Consider the following 22352-nt stretch of genomic DNA (forward strand, 5'->3'; position numbering starts at 1 on the left):
TACAGCTCCATAATGGAACTACAATCAGATCTTATCTGAGTCATTTTTAGTGAACATACAATGACTATCATTTATTAGTAAAAACAATTCATCTTAGGTATGGAGTGAAAAGGAGAAAGCAAAAATAAAAAAGGATTATCTTATTTTCTCAATTTAATGCCATCTAGGAAGGTTAACTAAAAAGAACAACAGGATAAAACTGGCAAGAAAACTAGTCTGGTGGCAAAGGACAGCCCTAGAAAGAAGGCAGACCTGAGAAAGGATGTTAAAACGGGACAGTTTTTTCCTGCACGGTGTGTGCTATGTGGTTGGATGATATTTAAAGGCAGCACAACTGTACAAAAGAAATACCTGCTTTAGAGTTTTACTATTCATAACCACATGACTCTCATAGCTTGCATTTTACTTGCATAAATCTGCAATGACAATGTAAGGTCCTGAAATACCCTCACTCACAACAGCTCTGTTTCCACATTTCACATACTTCCAAAACCAAGGCTGGTATAAAGGGTTTTACCTTGTCTCTGTGGGTCAACTGCTGGCTGATAACATCCTCACAAATGCTAGAGGATGGAACAAGATTGTGTAACTGGAAAAAAAGTTCCACACTCTTCTGGTGATGTTGAGGAGTTCCATCGCCTAACTGGTCCCATAGAGTTAATGCCACATGCTTTGGCAAGAAACACAGGAGAATCACAGAGAAGGAGGGGGTGGGGGACAGAGAGAGAATGTTATTTTTACTAAAATAATATTTCCATCAGTGATCAGTTGATGATATTGTAGGAAAGAGTAGCTTTGGTGTGGGGCTGTTGGAAACATTGTTTGACACCCAAGGCGCTCATGGTGTTCTTACATAAAGGAGAAGGCACTCTTTCTCATTCAATTCTCTTCTCCTGCTTCAGCATCACCTACAATGCTCTACAGGCTCTTTTGATTTTTCAGGAGTAGTTCTTGTAAAACAAGGAATAGGCAAGTACCACTGCATAAGCAGTGTCACCTGTGTTTTGGGGGGTTTCGAGTAAGGGTAGGGCCCAGTTAATACTTGGATGAGACAGCAGTAGGAATCTCCAGTCACAGAAAACCCAGCAACCTGGGCAATTATTGCCAATTAGAGTTAGCAATACTAGTCTTTTGTTGTTGCTGTGTACCTTCAAGTCGTTTCCAATTTATAGTGACCCTAAGGCAAACCTATCATTGGGTTTTCTTGGCAAGATTTGTTCAGAGGAGGTTTGCCATTGTCTTCTCCAGAGAATGAGAGATGGACAAATAGTCTGACTCAGTTTGAGACAGCGTCTTATGTTCCTACTAGTACCACCTTCTTGGTGAACTGCACTCTTCAGAAAGTGGGAAAGGCAGAAAGATAGTTCCTGTCCCAATTAAAGATCAATCAATGACTCACTAAAATAAAACTGCAACAGATATTACTACACTGCTGGGAAAGTAATAAAAAGTGGTAATGAACTGGGTTAGTCTGTCTCATTATTAAATATATTGTGTAAGCAGAATTCCACTTGCAAAACAGATTTTCCTCTCAAGTTTTGCCATCAGGCATAGGCATTAAAACTCAAACAGGGAAAAAACAAAAAGGATGCAATAAGAGTCATATGCCTACATTTTGACAAAATGTTGTTATATTTATTATATTTTGTTACTGTATTTTGCTGTATGGCCTTGGATAAACTATTATAGGTTGGGGGGGATCCTAAAACAGCCTACCAAAGTCAATAACAGAATAATACTCACTCACTAATTTAAAAAAAAAATATTAAAGGTTTAATGTCTGTGTTCTGTTATTGTTAAAGACAACCAGCATGATTTGAGCATTAGACTGTGACTCTGGAGACCAGGGATCAAATCCCCGCTCAGCTATGGAAATCGACTGGATGAGCCTGGGCAAGTCACACTCTCTTGGTCTTGAAGGCAAAGCAAATCTTGCCATCTGAACAAATCTTGCCAAGAAAACTCCATGGCCTTAGGATCGCCATCAGTCAGAAACAACTTGAAGGGGCACAACAACAACAACATTATTGTTAGAATATATACACTATGTTCCTACAGGAATAAACTCTACTGGAATGTAAGCAGAGCATGAATATAGATGTGGGAAACAGTCTACAAATAGCAGCACACTTTCATTATTGCAGAAGCTACATGACCATTTTACTGTACCTTGAAAAAATCTGTTTTTTCAGCCATGTACCGGAGGTTGCCTTGATTGAGAGGAGGTCTGATGACAACAGCCACTCTTCCCTGGTTTGGACTAAGAGGTTGTGCACTCTCTACATTATTTAGGCTTTCTCCAGTGACCATCGCAACTGACTGAGTCAATCCAACTAGGTCCATAATTAATGAAATAGTAACACCTTGGATGCTAAAATCATTTGCTTGCCTGCAAGCACTCATAAGAGTCTGGAGCCACAAAGGGGGTTGCTCTTGCTCACAATCTGCAATAGAGAAGAATATGTTACATATTAATTATTTTCCCCACCTTGCTTATCTATTACATCACCATTATAACCAACATCAACTATTTTTCTTGCAGGAACACCAACATTTTATTTGTATTTGTATTTTGTCAAATTCTGTTTAGTTACATAAAACAGAATTTGATGGCATTTTTCTATTACCTTCAAAATACCAAAACCAAACCAGAATCCTGTTTAGAGTTCTACTCTTTATGTACATTCCAAGCCCCCTCTCTGTTCTCAGTTTGTTATGATTAGGACAACCTGGATACCCACAGAGACCAAAGGATTGTGAAAAAATACAATGGTTAGCCTCCTACTATCAAAACTGGCAGTTGGCAAGTGTAAGGTTTGGAGATGCACTTTTTTGAAATCTTTGTAAGCTGATTCTCAAATTGCTGTGTAGGTTGATAGTGATCTTTTACATGCATCTTAAGTTTGTCTGTTTCAGTATATTGTTTCTTAGTTATTGTATTTCACAAGGATAAAATAGGAAGCACATTCCTCCTATTTTGGCATCTTTTCAGTCTATGTCTTGATAATAATTATTAATGCATATGTATTGTCTTTCCTAAAGGCACCAGATCTCATCTAATCTTGGAAGCTAAGCAGGGTTTGCCCTGATTAGTACTTGGATGTGAGGCCACCAGTGAATACCAGGTGCTATATATTTCAGAGGAAGGAAATGGTAAAATTATCTTTGATTACTCCCTAAGAAAACCCTATCAAACTATGAGGTCTCCATAAGTCAACACATGACACACACACACACACACACACACACCCCTACTTTTTAAAAACAACTTTTGAAGAAAGCTATACAAGAATTTCTTGGCCAAAAATGTTAGGTAAATTTGTGGAATAAAACTTTTTAAAAAATAGACCTTGCACAAGGTGCATCAGTCTTGCACACTGAGTTTATTAGGATATTTCCAGTTCCTTCTACGATGATAGATAGACAGACAGACAGACAGACAGACAGAGAACCTTGAAGGTAGGTGGGCAACTTCTTGAGAACGGTGTAACAGCATTCACACCATTCTTTCCCAAAACCACTGCCATCTCCTGTTCATTCCAATGTCACACTGGTTGCTCTCATTTCTAACCTCCTACTGCTTTTTCTGCAGCCACCACAAAATACCAATCATTATGTTGGAAAACATGGCATGCAGGGAACTGTACCTTGATTCTCATTAAAATCACTGGCATTTTGGTAATGGAATTTGCATTGGGAGTGTGGGATAGCCAGCTGACTAGCAGTGTGTTGCCCATTCTGGCCTAGAAGGAGGTCTTGGTGCAGAAACTTATCAAACGTGCCAGACGAAAGGACTGCTTTAATCAAAGTATACCGCTACTCCCAATGAACATACAGTATACACTCCAACATTTCCTAGATGAAACTTAGGACATATGTGGCTAAGCAACATCAGAGTGTAGTCAAGAAGGCAAAAATTATTCATGAGGGAGAACACACAATTTGGGAGAGCCAGAGCAGTTTGCTATTGCCTGAGCCTCTTGGGACTGGCAAGACACCACTCCCTCTTGTGCTCTCCCCCTGCTCTGTTCACTGAGTGCAAACTACTCTTCCACTTTGAACTCAGCTTGCTAACTTTGCTGTAATGGAAGATGAGGACAAAGAAAGAATGTGGGCAGAAGAGAAGAAGCTGGATCATTTTTAAAGCATCTGAAAAAGTGAGACAACTCTTGGAATAATCACTGCAAAACTAAGGATGCCTAGGCTAGGATCTCATGGCTGTGCATCAGAAGTGGGCAAATTCTTGCGGGAAAAATGGCATGCATCATTTTCTGTTGCTATTTTGAGAGGAACTGCATAGGAAAATGGAGGTATTTGGGGGTATCACAGGGTTCTGGGGCCCTTGTGGGAATGTGTTGGGGATAGTTTCTTTTGTTCTCAACATTTGGGGGCTTTCTGTGTGATTTGGGAGCAAAAAATATCTGAAAATTGCACCTTTTTAAAACTGGGGGAGGGGGTTTGGGGGCACCAAGAACTACAAAAGGTGAGGAGCATGGGACTATGGGCCCCACTATGGTCACTCTTGCTAAACATGAACAGAACTTTAATGCCCAGGAGAGCAATTTATTAGCTAAAAGACTAATTGCTCTTCAACAGACACCACACAAAGCACCGGAGGGATCTAAAAGAACTAGGATACATATGATGGAACCAGATGTCATACTGAACTCTGATGGCCTTTACTGTACTAAAGGTCTTATGTCAATAGCTAAATCATGTCTGATCAACCTAATTAAGCCCCAAGATACCTCACACCAAACCATTTGTAGTAGCAAACATTCTAACTTTCAAAAAATTTCAAGGAATAAAAATAACTTGATTTGTGTTGACATAAAAGGCTAGAAAATAAAAAGGCAAGGTAACAAGCTTCTGGATTTTACCAAAAGAGGCATTTTAAATTCAGGAAGGAAACTTAGCAGGGAAGGGATAAAAATGTTGCAGATTACTTACCAACATCTGCCTTCTCAGCATGTATTTCGGAGGTATGATTTCCCTCTGCAATGTAAACTGGAAAACTTGAACATTCAAGGAAGAGCTGACATGCAGCCATAAAGGCAGAGAGGTATTCTTTTGGTGTTGCCTTCTTTGTAATTTTCTTCCTTTTTGCTGCATCTCCTTGTGACTCTCTAGTGCATTGCACAGTCTCTCCTTTCCCTCTGGGGAGTTCCTCCTGAAGCTCTGTCACCAAAGGCTGGGACAAGGAATTGCATGGAATGATGTACAAGTTGATAAATCTGGTTAAAAACTGCTGGACATACTCCAAACAGCACTGCATTGCAGTCTTTTGGACCGTTGTTGTCTTCCCACTTCGAGATCCTGTCCCCTGGGTCATCTTGAAAGCATGCTGCACAATGGTCTCCTCCGAACCCACTGTTGAGGCTGTCTCTGTCTCTGAGGAAGCACTACCAATGATGGGGATGCCAGGACCCCCAGTTAACATCCGGTCAATGTCATCCACAGTGTCTGCCTGGTACTGGACAAACTCAGTAAAGCCACTTTCAGATGAACGGCTGCTTGGAGGATTTTCACCATCTTCAAATACATCGTTGGGGTTTTCTACTGAAACTAGTGGGATCTAATTGAAAGAGCAACGGAATAAAACAGTGAACAAGACACTTCATACTGCATGTTAACAAGGACCATGTTTCCAGTTTTCTCAGTAACAGAACTTGCCTTTTGCTTATAATCTAAGGGTAGGTCCAGAAAATCAACTACTACAACCCATCTGTGTGCATGTATTTTACCACCATTGTGTAACAAAATCTTTCTCGACATGGATATTTGACTTGCAGAAAGCAAGGCAGCAAAATCCCTTCCCATTATGTATTTCCATGTGAATCTGTATTTTGAGTAAAGGTTTCCACTTTGACAAGTTTCTCTAGTTGTGTCTGATTGTAGGGGGTGATGCTCATCTTCATTAGTAAGCCATAAGAGCCAGCGTTGTCAAAGACAACTCCATGGTCATGTAGCCAGCATGGCTGCACAGATGTCTGGTACCTTCCCACTGAAGTGGTACCTAGTTATCTACTTGCACTTTTACATGCTTTCGAACTGCTAGGTTAGCAGAAGGTGGGACTAGTGACAGGAGCTCACTCTGTCTCATCTCCTTGTGACTCTCTTGCAGTCGTCAGAATCAGCTTCTTAACCACTAGGCCCATGAAAATCAAGGGAATTAAATTAGTAATGCCTAACTCAAGTCCCAGGGATTTCCTGGGGTTATCTCTAATTAAATCTGGATCAAGCCCTAGGAGGCTGAGTAGTTTTGCTGAATCCATCTATTTTACAGTATTTATTTATTTATTTATTTATTTATTTATTTATTTATTTATTTATTTATTTTATTTCCTGCCTTTCTCCCAGCATGGGATCCAAAATGAATACACTAACATAATTACTAAGATATTAAAGGTTCATTTAACACATATAGGAAGTATACTACATTAACTTCAGAAGAAAAAATGTATGTACAATGTCCACACATTCCACTCACTATTAGTGTGTTATAATGATTCTCTCTGCATATATTTTCACTTATTTTCATTTTCTGTGCATTCAGTTTTGCAAGTTTTTTTTTTGTCAATACCTCCACTGACATCAGCAACAAATAAGCACAAACAGAAGTTTACATCCACCAAAATATGTGGCAAAGAATTACAGGTAACATCTTTTTATATCCCTTTGTCCTACTGGTAATCTTATGCTCCTATTCCCTAAAATAACAGAGCTCAGACTGCAGTTCCCTGTTACACCACAATATCCTGCCTTTCTTTCACAAAATAATTCAAAGTGGATAATAACAAGCAGTTACAATAACAGACGTTAAAAATAAAGCAAGTTACAAAAAAGAATAAATTACATACAACAAAGGCAATCACAGCCAAAATAACTTAAAAGGAAGAGTGCACACCATCTCCACAAGCCTTTGTGAAAAGTGGGGAGGAAAATCAAGTAGTGACAGCACCCCCATCCCAAACCCCAAGCTCCTAGCATGATTAAGAATGCCCTACCCCTTATATTCATTTAGGCGTGTTACAGACCACCCAAAACGGGCGGCCTCGCGCCGCTGCCAGTTGCTGCGTCCGGGAACCACAGTAGCCAAACGATTCCCAGGCGCAGCAAGAAAGAAGCACCAAAATGCGCATCTTCAACGTCAAAATAGCGGCGCTCATCTGTATGCGGTGCTGCCATTTTGACGTACTCGTTACGCGAAAGGGGCAAGGCGCATCAGGAAGCGCCGCCCCTCGCGCATAAAAACAGCGCCTCTATGGGCCCGTATGTAACGCGCCATAGTAAAACTCAGAAAATGTAAGGGTCAAGGAATAAAACCTTACAAGTGATATGATTATAGATCCAAGAAGGACTATACAGCAAGAAGCAGCCATTAAGACAACCTGGTCGCAGGCCCTGCCCATCATTTAAACCAGCTGCTGCACTCGGCTGGTATGGGCCAATATCTTAGGAAGCAAGGCTGATGGTGACATGCAAGAGCGCTACCTGAGTATTGGTGCTCTATATGTGGGACTCGCTGCCCCAAGAGATTATCTCAGCTTCCTCTTCATTTGTGTTTTGCACTAATGATACACCTCTCTTTAAACAGACATTTGCCACTATTTTTTGATTTAATGAACACTAATTTGATTTAATTGTTTTCAGCTGCTTGTAGCTATGGTAAATGTTTTAAACACATACACACACATAATGTGCAGACTTTTAATGGCAAATAAACATTCAGAGACACAAAAGCAATGCATATTTGATGTATTTTTTCATGCTTTCCTTTTATTAGCTTCTGGGCACAGTACAAGGTGTTGGTTATCACCTATAAAGCCCTACATGGCCTGGGTCGAGTCTACTTGAAGGAACGCCTCCTCCCATACAATCCTTCCCATAAACTCCGATCCTCCAAGAAAAAACTCTTACAATCTAGAAAAACCAGACTGGCGGTGACCTCCCGGAGGTGCTTCTCTGTCACTGCTCCAAAAACTTGGAATGACCTGCCAGAAGAGATTCGCCAATTATCTTCACTCGAGGCTTTTAAAAAGGCAACAAAAACCCTTCTCTTCCGGCAGGCCTTCCCCGATTGATAATGTCCAGAATCAATTGAACCCCCCTCCTTTTATTATTTTTCTTATTTGTGATTTGTTTTTAACTTTGATGTATTGTTATGTACTTTTTAAACATTTTTTTTTTTACTGTTTAATTTTATAGTTGGGAGGGAGGGTTGTGTCGGGGTTTTGTGGGGCTTGTTTTTATTGTTATATATTGTATTTACTTTGTTGTTACCCGCCTCGAGCCTCAATCGGAAGAGGCGGGATATAAATAAATATTTATTATTATTGTTGTTGCTATTATTATTATTATTATTATTATTATTATTATTATTAACATGTTTTTCATGGTCCATTTCACCTGTGAAAGTCCCCAAAATATATACTGGACTGAAACATAATTGCTACATCGTAGTTTATCAAAATTAAATGTATGTTTTTTGGAATTTTATAACTTCGTTTCCCTTTGTTTTCATCTTTATGTCACTTTGAGAAACACATTTTTCTAGGGGGAAAATGGGGAACAAACGTCAACAAACAAGCAGTGGCTAAATGTTGGTACTGCAGCCACAAGGTTGTGAGTTCCATCTCAGGGCTCCAAGGCTGACTCAGCCTTCCATCCTTCTGTAGGTTGGTAAAATGAGTTCCCATTTTGCTGGGGGCAACTGGCTTACAGACTGTAAACTGTCTAGAGAGTGTTGAGTTCACTGATAAGTGATATAGAAACGTACATGCTATAAAATTACTGAGGAGAATAAATTTTCATGAGTAGTAGATACCAACTGTTCTTCAGATTCTAGGAGATAGTTTACTGTCCTATAAGCCATCAGATTAGCTCATGATTTTATTTATGCTTTATTTCCTTTTGCTTCCAGGTAAACCACACATAGAACCAGTGTGGTGTAGTTTGGGTGTTGCACTAGGAACCTGGAGACCAGGGTCAAATCCCTGCTTGCCTATGGAAACTCACTGGGTGACCTTTGGAACGTCATACTCTCTTAGCCTCAGAAGAAGGCAAAAGCAAACCTGCTCTGAACAAAACTTACCAAGAAAACTTTGTGAAGGTTTAGGGTCTTCATAAGTCAGAAATGACTTGAAGGCACACAACATGCAGGTATGTTCCCAGGTAGTTAAAGAAAGGATATGACAGACTCAGTTACCTTTTAGAAGATATGGGCTGACAAATTGCAATATGTCCCCTTCTTGAAGTACCTCACGTATTTTTAAGCACACAATAAGGATTAAACAATCATCCAAGTCTACAAATGCTGTTAAACAGTTTTAAAACTGAGTATCTTATCGCTCAATAAAGCAAAAAGAATACAACCAGAATTACCTTTTTATCTTCCCATTCTTTGATGGTGCTATGCCTACTTGGTAGCTGCAGGACACCATCAGTACCAGCAGATAACAGTGGAGGTTGAACCTTGCTAAGAATCTTTGAGCAGAGTTTCAAGGAATCTGTGAGCTCAGACAAGTGTAAAGTTTGGAGGTGGCTTGTCAATGCAGAGACCATCCTGAGCAACAACTGAGGAAGGTGTTCAGTTTGTATTTCGATATAGGTCTCCTACCAACAAAATAGATATAACACTGTTATCAATTGTATGTGTAATTTATTCTTACAAGGAATTTTGACTACATATATGTAGTTTCATTCATAATCAATCTGCATAAAATTAGAAAAACTTTTTAAAAAAACTTTTAAACACCAACAACAAATGTTAACAGAATGGGGTGACAACAAAGTAACTTTTCTGTCTTCTCTTCCAAGCAGCCTGTCCTGAGGTAACCCTGCTGGATGGGCTATGGCACAGTGAGAGGACTGAGAGAAAATAGGTGAGGACACTGAAAACAGGCAGAAGCAGCATTGTTGAATGGGAACGCTTTTCTCAGCTGGTGCTTCTAACTCATTTTAGTGATTGCCTTCTTTTCTCAGACTTATTATAAGCAACAGCTAACCCCTTCCAGTAAAGTTTCCTGACTCTCAGAAGAGACCGGGGGCTTGAGGACATATGAGAGATGATTATTGTGGATAGCAGGTGGGAAAGACTCCATCTCATTCCACCAGGATTTCTTTGGATCCAAACCAGTATCAATACATGTTTTCAAAATAGTATTATCTCATTTACAGTCTAATCCTACACATGTCTACAAGAAGGATGTAGAGTCCAATTATACCTACACTGAATCGCAACCTCTCAATATAGAGGGGATAGCCATGATATTGGACAACATCCTTTTTTGGAATCAGGTGAAGATAAGTATGCTGTTGCTTGCTAAATACAGTGGATCCTCCACCTTTGCTGGGGTTAGGGGCACAAGACCCCCATGAAAGTGAAAAAATCACAAATAAAAAACCACTATTTATTATCTAATAGAACACCTCTCTAGGAATCTCTAGGCCCTCCAGGGCAATTCTATGGTCAAGATCTGCCAGATGTTGACCATGAAATTGTGCTGGAGGACCTACACATTCATAGAGAATCTCTGGGACCTCCAACATGACCTTTGGCAGAAGCTGACGACAGAGTCATGCTGGAGGACCTAGAGATTCCTAGAACATATTAATTAAATCTGTGAATAATCAAATCTGCAAAAGTCAAAATCACAAATGTGGAGGGCAGACTGTACATATATAAGGAATGGGAATGGGAATGACATGTGTATGCACTATAGAGAAATAGGCTTATTATTATTATTATTATTATTATTATTATTAATAACCTTTATTTATAAAGGCTTCATGTATATTCCACAACAAGAACGGAACCAACACAGCCTATTAAGAATTTTAGGACTAGTTTTTACAGGGTAGTCTCCCCAGTGGCATATGTTGCTTCGAACTACCTTAACAGCAATGATAACATTATCTGAATAATTGCATTTTCCTTAGTCAAAACAAAATGTGATTAAAATTATTGGATTGTTTATAAAATAAGCACAGCTGGAGGTGAGTACTGTGTGCTGCAAATGAGAAAGTAATGCACACGTACTGCACAGAAATATTTTTTGTGTAGTACCAACACCAAATTCCAGACTACATTAGCTAACAAAATATTCACAATGCACTCACAGCTATTTTTAATCAAAGTAAATATTGGCAGAACTGTGTAAAGAATAATTTTTAATCAAAAGAGGAAAACAGGCTGAATGTCATACCTGACAAAGCACTCTCATACTTCTAGTAGGCTTTGAAATGAAAAAGCAAAGAATTTGAAGAAAGACAGAAAACAGAGAAAAAGCATTTCCAAAAGCCTTCATTAAGATACATAAAGTGTACAGAATACACAGTTGAGACATGCATAAATTACTGCTGTTACCTAACAATTTTAACAAAACCACATTTCAATGTCTTCAGTATAACAGCATGAAAAGAAGAAGGGTTGCAACAAATTCTCATGTCAAGGAAATAAAACAGATCTTAATCCATTTTTAAATAAACATGCAGATTACAGTGTGGTGAAATCTAATTCTCTAAAGCAAAGTCATGCTATGCTATTGTTTGAAGCAATACCAGCTAAGTTACATCTAACAGGGTTAATATCAACCTTCTGCCACCCCTCTTAGCATGCCATCTATTTTATTAAACACCAAGGAGCTGCAGGAAAAGTGCAAACTTCCTTTTTTATAACCAGTAAGCAAAGGGAATCTTACCAAAGATACTATATCCAACAAAAAATCCACCAGCAGACAGAAATTGGTGAGAGGGAGATCAGTGTGCTCACTGCCACCACTAGGCACAGTCTGTAGTCGGGCATGCAGTGTCCTCCTATCAATTGAAAGTAGTTTATTTTGTTAGTAGCAAGGCAGCAATGGAAACAGCCAATATAAGAAGTGAGCACAGTGAAACTCACCAAATACAATAATACTGGTGCAAGTAGCAGATTTGCATTCAGCTATGCAATATCATTTTATTTTCTTTTTTTAATATTCTTTATTTACTACAATAACGTTTTAAATTGTTGAAAATTAGTAACTAGCGTATCAAGGAAATTAAGGATCCAGGTTTCTTTTTAATTTCTATGACATTCACCCAGAGATTAGGCTGACTGAACAACTGGTGTAGAGGTAGACTTTATCCAGCTGTTTCATGGTCCTGAACGGTTCTGCCCGTGCAGATTTCCATGACTTCTCCTACAGTATTCTGCAGGGAAAAGAGGGATTGGTAAAAATTGCTTCCTTACACTCCATTATGGAGCATCCTCAGAGGAGAATTCCAGTCATAAGAACTCTGGATCCAACCCTACAGCACTAACAGGTAACTTACATATCTGAATGGACCGTCATAGACTAACCACAACAGACAAACCTTTCATATAAACTCACATATCTTCAAGCCTATGTTTTTCAGTGAAGTCACATATTGCAGGCCAAGTGGCAATGATAGGAGGGCTGTTGCTTTGGCACTTACACACACAGGCATTATTATGTTAAAATGAAAAAGGACCACAATGTTACAGATACAGAAGCTTGGCTGTGCATGGGCCCTGACCAAGACACTGGGTAACTCATCCGTGAACTGATAACTGTTCTCCCAGGTAGCCTGTTGTGAAACACCTGAAGTAGCACAGGTAGCATTCCACATGAGCAAGAGCCACTGAATGTATCTCTGGCTACCTGGTGATGAGGCAGGGGCACCTGCTCCTGAGGTGGGTATGACCCCTGTTGCCCCATCCCCTGGTTTCATAAGGGGATATGACAAGTTCACAAGCCTGCAGGTACACTATCTCCACCCAAGCTGCAACTACCCCCATGAAAAACTACCCAGAAGTTGTGACAGAAACATTGAAAATGCAAATGATTACAAATCCCAATAATAAACAAAACGTAACTTCAAGGGAAGGTGAGTGGGCTGAAACCTGATTCCTGAATGTGGGCTCCAAAGGAATCTTTTTATGCATCACCAGCAGACTTGACTTAAAATCTCATGACCATGTGGAAAAGAGCATTCATTCCACAACTAAACGAGCTGCTCCCTTACATCCAGTTCTACATCCAGCATAAGAAGCCTGAAAAAATCTGCATGGGCTTCTGGGACAGAGGTATTTATAACTCAAAAGATGGTGCCTTGTCTCTGCTCACCCATCTCAATGAGGACTACAACACAAGCTCCCGGATAAGTCTGGAGATGTTTTTCAGTTAAAACACATCACGTTCTGAGTAATGATATGGGATAAAAAGCAGTTGTAAACTTGTTCTCAGAACAAATAAAAAATAATGTATAATATTATTAGTAAAAATTAGTAAAAAGTGTATATTAAGTATTTCATTACATATTTTGAAATGAATGTATGATTTCCCTAGATCAGAAGGAGAACAAACTTATTCTGTTCCTCCAAGATAGGGGGGTAGTTCTGTATGTCAACTTTACACCCCTGAGAGACACCATGAGCTTCATCAGCTGTAATCCTCCAGCCTCAGTAAGCAAGTCAGAAGAAATAAGACTGTAAGTAATCGTAAGCCCATTTCCAGTTTTGTAAAACCCAGAGTGTACTGTGTACGTGTATGGAGCTGTGCCTTCTTTTAGTGCAAAGCTGCTGTTCCTGGAGGCTTCCAGGAATGGAAATTTAATTTTCAATAAAGGAGCATTGAGATATCCCAAAGGAGTCTGGGACCTACCAAAAGAGTTTTGAGTGCCACATACAACCCACAAGTCAAACAATTCCCATTCTTGTTTTATAAGGAAACAGTAATAAACAAACCATCTTTAACAAACTGAAAGATACAGACGTGTTAGTCTGGATCAGTATGCAAAGGGATATTGTAGTACCTTTGAAACTGAGTGAAAGAAAGTTGGATCATAAACTTTCATAGACTAAGTTAACTTCATCAGATGCACTGTAATTTAAATTTAACTTACCTACAACATTCTTCAAACCAGCGGGCAATGTAATCCCACATATAATAAGGCTCAAAAGAATTAAAGAGAAGATTGGCAGTTTTAATCAGCTCTGCTGTTTTCTTATTTTCCCTCAGTTTACTGGAAGAAAAATGTTATTAACAATATTTAGTATGGTTGCTTTCATCTACTTGCAGTATTGCACCAAATCTATTCCTTGATTTTTCTCACAGCTAGCACATTATCATCTTCTCCTTTCTAATCCTTTGGCTTTCTGCTATCATTTCCATATAGGAAATCTCCAGCTCCTGCTTCTGAACTGAGCAGCATTCAAAAGCTAGACAAGATAAATACTTGCAGCCTACCAAAGTTTCCTCAGGTAGATAAAAACTCTTACGTGTCTCTCTTACTGATAAATCTTAGCCAGAGTCTCCAGCTACAACAGGGTTGGGCAACTACAGCAGAGATGAGCACCCTGAGGCCTAAAGTTCATAAAAAGCCATGAATCCAATTTCACAAAGGTGGGATACAGACCGCCCCTTTGGGGTGGCCTGCACCCACCCCTTTCCCCAATGGATCGGGGCCTGAAAGGTCACAGCGGAAGCCCCGGAGGCCCCGATCCGCCGCTTTTCCAGGTCGCGGGGAAGCAGCAAAATGCCACTTCCCTGTGGCCTGGAAAGGGGTGTCCTTGGAGCTTCATGCCCCAAGGACACCCTGGCAGTGGCGGGGAGAGAGAGAAAGCCCCTTTCTCTTTCGTATTGTTGGCACGGCTGTGTAAAGGCCGCGCCAGCGATACGCGTGGCGAAAGAGCGCCGTTTCAGAGCTCCTTTTGGTACCGCTGAAAGGGTGCCATAACCACCCTGTAGTGGCACCAGCACATCATGGCTGTGCCGCGCTGTTTGGACATGGCACGGTCGTCACGTCAAAATGTTGGTGCCCATGTAGACAGGGCGCCGCCATTTTGACATACGGAGGACGTACTAGGATTAGGGAGCGTCTGAATGGTGCGCGCTCCCTAACCCTAGAATTGCCGCCACCACGCTACATTTTGGCAGTCTGTATCCCGCCAAAGAGAATAAAAGGGGAGAAGGAAGGAGGAAACAAATGTGTAAAGGGTTTCCTCCCAGAGATTATTCTCAAGGGAATGGAGCATTTCCCCATTCCTTGACTATAGAGAATTTATTTTAAAAGGTATACCCATTGTAAAAATAGAACTGCAGTCACTATATAAACTATATAAACAAGAAGCTTCACTAGCAAGAATGATTGGCGGAGAAATCTGAAGCATAAAAACCTCTGAGCATCAGACCTTCCATAACAAATTGGAGAAAAGACTTTGTGAGACAGCATAATTTACGTGCCAAACTTTTGCCACAATATGCTTATCTTAGGATTTAATATCCATAGAAGATTGAGGAGAAAAAGTTAGTTCTCCCTCATATGGTTTCTTTTTTCAATAATTAGCAATCACCTTCCATGCTTGCAGACTCAGTGTATTCATGATATTCACTAGTAAAAAATGTATATTAAGTACAGTACTTTATACACTTGAGTTATGCATTGAGTCTGGGGGGGGAGGTCTGTGACAACAAAAGATATTTCAAGGGGGTCCCTGGAAAAGAAGAGGTTAAGAGCCACTGATCCATATAATTACCTGCTGAGCTGTGCATGATCCTTGCTGAAAGAAGACTCCACCTGAAGATCCAACTCAGCTTTGCACTGTGTGTATAAGGTCCTAAATACTTCAATCAGAACATCCTCTAATATTACAGGTCCTAAAAATGAACAAGAGGAAGAAATGCAATTATCTGTACACAGATCAAGAATGTTTTCCCCAGTTAATATGTGTCTTAGACTCAACTTACTGTACCTGAACTTTAATCAACTGTACAACAAAAGACACTTGCTGACAGATTTCTTCATTCTTATTAAATTTGGCTATACAAAACCTATAGGCTGCCAAAGCATTTGTAGAGATTTGTGATGGTAAAAACCTAAAGTGTAATATGCCTGATTATAGTCAAAGCATCTAATGTAAGGTAGTTGATTGAATTATTTGGAGTGAACTTCTTGGTATGATATTGTATTTGCTCCACTCCAGTGTTAACACTGGGACATGGGGAAAGAGGAATTATGGGAAGGGTACATCACAAGTTGCAGCATGTTTAAGTTTATGGGACAGATCCATGCACAGGAGAGAGCAGCAAACAACATACACTGCATTATACCCAGGATTTCCCTCATGTGGACAAAAGGGTTCTGCTCCTAGAAGGTGTCTGCCAGATGTGCAGAGATCCCTCACCCCTTCAGCATATGCCACAGCTCGCTCTATTCAGAAGGTTCCCACTTATTAGGTGATACTAGTCCATGGGCAGAGTCTGCTTCCATCAGTTGCTGACTCCTAAATCTGGGTCCCAGCCAATATAAAACACGCGGTGATTAACAATTCTGTATATCCTGCCTGAAAAACATATTAGACTGGACCCAGACGTAAGTTATATTTACCGTATTGCCATTGAAATCAATAAAGACTGAAACCATTAGACAGAAAGTCCATTAGGCCCACTAGACACAGCCACAATATACTGTTTTGGGGTAAACAATTGTATATTTGCCCGAAGAAGGAAAGCCCTCCCTTCGGCCACCACCTTGGGGGGAGAGAGGCAGGCTGGCTCCAACTGCCTGCCTGGAAGAAGGAAAGCCCTCCCTTCGGCCACCACCTTGGGGGGAGAGAGGCAGGCTGGCTCCAACTGCCTGCCTGGAAGAAGGAAAGCCCTCCCTTCGGCCACCACCTTGGGGGGAGAGAGGCAGGCTGGCTCCAACTGCCTGCCTGAAGAAGAAAAGTCCTCCCTTCAGCCACCATCTTGTGGGGAGAGAGGCAGGCTAGCTCCAACTGCCTGCCTGAAAGAAGAAAAAGCCCTCCTTCCGACCAACATCTTGAGGGGGAGAGAGGCCTGGCCTGAAAGACAAAGAGCCCTCCTTCTGACCACCATCTTGAGGGGGAGAGAGGCCTGTTATGTTTTATTTTGACTATGTATTGTACTTGCTGTTGTACACCGCTTTGATCTAATTAGGAAAAGCGGTATATAAATAAACATTATTATTATTATTATTATTATTATTATTATTATTATTATTATTATTTTATACTGCTAAAACTATGACATCTGTTAACTAAGTAAAACAGCTTTTACATTAGTCCTACGCAGGAAATCCAAAGTACAATTAAATTGGGGAGGGGTTAGGAATGTATGTAAGACTCCAAATGTCCTCATGTGCCTTATTTTATTATTGTGATGGTTTTAAGTGTAAAGATCTAAAAAACTGGAAGCATTTTTAAACACACTTATAATACTACCTGTGGTCAGAAGCCCTAACACTATGTAGCTCATAGGAGTTTTCTAAGACAAGTAGAAATGCTGGATGCAATACATGGAAGTCATCTTCACATCCAATTTAACTGTACTCATGTTGCGGACAAATGCCTGCACAGCATGCTTTAACCATAATTTATGCTAAGGATCTCTGAAAGCTGTTAGAAAGCATGATACTAATACTACTTGCAGGGGAAGAGTAATGACTCTAGCTAGTATCAGTGTAATGTACTAGTACACTTCCTATAGCTGTGTTGGTTTCTTTCAACCTTAATGTGTGGAGATTGCCATTAAAGATTTAAGCTTAAACTGAAAACATAATCACAACCTTAAAACTATAATATAACCACAAGGGGAAGAGATAATCCCAGAGTATAAAATTAAAATACAGTTTTTTTTCTTTCTTTCTTTCCAAAGCCTGCTATTCAATTGGTTCTTAGTGACTGTTTTATTTTTATTAACTCCATAATGTGATTTTTGCCTTGTACTCTGCTCCAAATGCCAGTTACACCATACAATCCTAAAAGCATACTGCAATGTTGTACAAATCTTGTTTTAGTTATGCATTTAAACATTCTCCTTTGATCAGGAATTCTCCTTTGCTGGTAGTGCAACACTGACTGCCCTATCTCATGGGGTTGGTGTGAAGAGAAAGTAAGGCGTGTACAGCACCACTTTGAGCTCACCTGGGGAAAGGCAGAATCTTTTATTTATTTAATTTATATCTCACATTTCTTCTAGAACAGGAGTCAATGTATATAAATGTAGCCAGTAAACCAACGGGGTGACCTTTAGCAAGTCACACTCAATCAAGCTCTGAGAAAGGAAAGGCAAACCCCCTCTGAACAATCTTGCCAAGAAAGCCCCATGGCCCCAACTTAGGGTCACCATAAGTTGGAAATTACTTGAAGGCACACAACAACAACAACTAAGGAATAATTATACCCAAAATGCCTAGATAAACAAAATGTTGTTTACTGATGATTAGGACTATTCTTTATGTATCAACAGGCAATCATATTTATTTATTTATTTTAATATCCCGCTCTTTTCCCAGGACTGGGGCTCATATGCACATACACACAGCAGATTAGCACTCATGTAGATACCTAGCTCAGGTTTGTCCAGTAAACTGATAAGAATCCGGAAAGGCTTTAGGTCTTGCATCAATGTGCTCTCCTCCCCGTGCATGTTGATTTGCAAAATTCCCACCATTGCCTATAAAAAATAATGTTTTGCAGTCAAAAAAGCAGAAAGAACATTTGGGCTACAACAAACACAGTGCCAGTAAGAATCCATTCACATTCTTACAAGCAAAGCCCAGAGTGCTAACACATGACTTTACTTGGGATAGACAGCCAACTGCCCTCCCCCCCCCCCCGCCCTAATATACTGGCTAAATGGTAATGCAGCCTTTATTAGGTTAATTTTGTCATGCTAAGCAGTGAGTTCATGCAACAAGTGCCAGTTTCTAAGTTTGTAAGGACATGGTGAATTCCCTTCACATTATGCTTTTGCAAGGTGAAAAAGACAGGGAATTCTTGTCAACCCCCTTTGCCCTGCAGCCTGCTATGTTTGCAGCCTGCCATGTTCCCAAATTCTGCCCCAGAGAATAGGAACAGCAAGGCAAAGAGGAAATGGTCAAAAATCGCCCCATCTTCAGTGGGAACCTCGACAGGTTTTCCATCCCTTCAGCAAAGGTAAGAAAGTCTTAGATCTGCAAGAAGAGATACTCTGAATCCAACCCATGATTATCAGTCATGCAGAAAGGTCACAGCGATGGGTCCAGGAAAGTACTTTCATAGGAAAAAAAGAAACTGTGTGAGTGCACACACAGACGTGCATACATGTGTCTGCTTGGTATACCTGGAGTCCCATGTAGTAACATGAACATCTAACCATTTTTCTCATGGTTCATGTACTGTAATTAGGTTAAAATCTAAAAACAAGATAGTATTTTGTTGTTGTTTAAAAACAAGAATCAGTTAGTTTAATGCAAGTGCATGTAGGAACTAAAATTCCAACATGGAAGAAAAGTAATTTAAGTGTGGGGAATAGACAAAGGATGGATTAGATTAAAAGGCATTCTTCTAAAGATACATTGTTTTGGACACTGATTTGTTCCATGTAAATATTCTAATCCAGCATCACTTTTTTTTTTGGGGGGGGGGGGGGGAATCAGTAAACACAAAACAGGGCTCCTGTCCCAAAAATTCTCTGTTCCAAAAAAGGGTGCCATTTTGTTGACTGAAATTCACTGGCATGCTAAATTTCTACAGACATAACATAATCAATCTGCACATAAACCCATATAATCTGGAAATTGGTACCATACAAAATGGCAACTTTGGTTTGCGGCCAGCCAAATAAATGGTATGTCTACAACCCATCCTTTAAACCATTTTCAATGCATAAAAACCTATCCTTTTCAACTTTTGACCTACCACACCGAATACAGTCTACAAAATATGTCTGCCACTACATTGGGGACTTCATGGTTTTTCTGCCACCTTCTAGGCAACCAAGGTATCGGGAAATGAATTGCCCACAGTACATAACTGCTAGGTTATATTCAGTTTGGTAGAACCCATGAGGCTTCTTGGTGGGTACTGTTGCCTGCATTACAAAATGCACAGCTCTGACAGATATAAATTTATATACACAGCCCTTAAGTAAAAAGAATAAAAACAGGTTCTGGCACTATACACATATTTTCCCCATCCTGCTAACATGCAAACAATGTATTAAAGGCATGTCTACCTGAACTAACATGTCCTTAGAGAATGTATTGAAGTAGTATGTAGCATGTTCTTCAGGATTACTATGTCGTGTGCTTCTAGGCCCTATAATAGCGCCATTGTTATCAAAACCTTCAAGTGAAGAAAATGAAATGGCACATTAATACAAAGCTTAAAGAAACCGGTAAAGAACAACAAACAGCTGAGGTCTTGTAACTTACCATTTAGCCGTCCAAATATTGTTGGCAAGAGGAAAGACCATTTTAAGTTAAATTTAATAAAAGGCAACTAGTTGCATTCAAGAGCAAAACAACAGACTATTTTCCACTTCTATGGGGAATCTTGGCATTCTGGATGATGAATGCTCAACCTACTTTTTTCCAAAGGAAAAAAAATACTTTGGACTTCACAAAAATTAAGAGCGAAATGATTCTGTAGGAGTAACATCAACTTGAGATGATTCATAGTACCTTTCTGAGTGTCTAAGTATCTTACATCTTTATATCCAGTACCTTGTTTTAAAAACTACAACTCTGTAAAGTAGGTTTATCTGTAGAAATGATAATAGTAGCTAAAATCTAATTTGTCAATTTCGAGCTGAGGCGAGACATTTCCTGGTTCACAACTTGGATTCTCACACCAAACTACTAAACACAGTTTATAGACAGTAAGTCTCACAATGCACTGGGGATTTACCTCTGAGTAGATATGCACAGGCCTTACTCTGTTAAGCACTATGTAGTACAAGTTCCCAATTCTACAGAGTATGTGCCTAAAAGGAAATGGGAATCGTGCTTTCAATGAAAAACCAAGTTGTCTTCTTTGTATATAATTCAACCTGATTTGCTATTTCAAAACTAAAGAAAGATTATTCAGGCAAAGATTGCACAATATATGGACTGTATCCCTCTGTCTTTTATGTGTTCAGTTTGTAGTTGCTTCAGATGGGTCTACTCAGTTGAGTTGGACAGTATATGAGGCAAATGTATCATTTCTATCCCACTACATGACTTTATAAAAAATTCACAAGAGATCTTATGACCACTAAGGTTAACTAAAAACAACCTCCAAAATTATTTGTTCAAACACAGTATTTAAAATCAGTGAAACAAGGACCAGAGGAAAAAAATAAAAAAAGGAAAGGCTCATAAAGTGCTCATTTATCTCACTTTTCAAACCCCTATTAAAATACTTTATACTGTATAGTTGCTACTTACGCTACCAGGAAGTAAAATAAAAGCTAGCAGGCCTTCCTCAAGAAAGGAAATCTGAAAAGTATGTGCCACTATCTAAGAAAACTTCACTGGAACAGACCAAAGGTCTCTATAGTCTGTTTTCTACAGCGGGTAACTAGGTGCCTATGAGAAACCTACAAGAAGGCTGTGACTGATGTCCCTGCTCCTTGTGCTATACACTTCTTGTGTACAACAGTTTCAACATGCAGGAAAGAGAACCTGGACAGGACCTCTTTCAAAGATATTTTTACATGGGGAGACTGGTAAGGGAAGGAGTATTTCCTAACACACCCAAGACAAACTCTGGGACTTTAAAGGTTAAAATTGGCACTCTGAATTGTTCACAGCCAAACTGAGAACAAGTGAAGTTATTTTAACTTAGGTGTAACATGCTCCTTTGGCCTATTTCTAGGTCCTTTTCACACTATAGTTACAGTGCTAAGATTTCATTTTAACTGCCATGACAAGGGATCCTGGGGTTTGTAGTTAGCTTAGGCATAATAATAATAACAACAACAATAATAATTTTTATTTTAAATTTTATTTCCTACCTCTCCCTGCGGATAGAGCTCTATGGCTAAGAATGATAAATACCACTCCTTAAACAGCAAACCCCAGAATTCCAGTTAAAATAGAATCACAGAGCTAGTGTGAAAAAGCTCCTGGAATTAGATGGCATGGTTGTGTTCTGGTCTAACTAAAATTTTTGGCTTCTTCTCAAATGTAACTCCAGAAAGAAGACAATATAGTACAATCTGGAAGTTATCAATGCCTGAAATCAAACTAGCCAATTTGCCCTTTAGTAGGTCCAATGTAGTGGGTGAACCTGCCCAAGTGGAGAAAAGGTGTTCCTGGCCATGATCCCACCCCAAAATCCAGGGGCAATGCTGGATCAGAATTACTCTGAACTTACAAACCTAATTCTCTAGAGAGAGGCATGATATGTGGGACAGTAGGGAACTCTGCAGAATCACAAAGGTCACATTCCAAAAGACAAAGTTTTTTCAAAACACTAATTTATAACTGTAGGAGTGTTAAATTGTCATTTGAAAGGTTTTTTTAAAAGAAGTCTATTCTCTGCTTTAAAGATTCTTGCAAACTACAAACTATAAATTTTA

General features: G+C 39.6%; 1 protein-coding gene across 6 annotated transcripts in view; it reads right to left on the minus strand.

Annotated features, from left to right (window-relative positions):
• The window catches only part of LOC149311343 (protein DOP1A), a 76035-nt gene that overhangs the window by 31078 nt on the left and 22605 nt on the right, over positions 1 to 22352 (minus strand). For 3 of the 6 annotated variants that reach the window (XM_089530837.1, XM_089530834.1, XM_089530840.1), the window contains exons 8-17: positions 20022 to 20131; positions 18371 to 18479; positions 15542 to 15662; positions 13909 to 14028; positions 11703 to 11817; positions 11208 to 11237; positions 9385 to 9615; positions 4951 to 5575; positions 2170 to 2444; positions 518 to 670 (exon numbers count right to left, since the gene is read on the minus strand). In XM_089530837.1, the coding sequence (XP_089386963.1) occupies positions 518 to 670; positions 2170 to 2444; positions 4951 to 5575; positions 9385 to 9615; positions 11208 to 11237; positions 11703 to 11817; positions 13909 to 14028; positions 15542 to 15662; positions 18371 to 18479; positions 20022 to 20131 (1889 nt within the window). Of the gene's footprint in view, positions 1 to 517; positions 671 to 2169; positions 2445 to 4950; positions 5576 to 9384; positions 9616 to 11207; positions 11238 to 11702; positions 11818 to 13908; positions 14029 to 15541; positions 15663 to 18370; positions 18480 to 20021; positions 20132 to 20220; positions 22328 to 22352 lie in introns of those variants that run through there. The other 3 variants (XM_089530835.1, XM_089530838.1, XM_089530836.1) reach the window with 3 other exon arrangements.

Source organism: Sceloporus occidentalis, unplaced genomic scaffold, assembly GCF_023333645.1.
Source record: "Sceloporus occidentalis isolate IW3139 unplaced genomic scaffold, rSceOcc1.0.p SCAF_6, whole genome shotgun sequence".
NCBI lineage: Eukaryota > Metazoa > Chordata > Lepidosauria > Squamata > Phrynosomatidae > Sceloporus > Sceloporus occidentalis.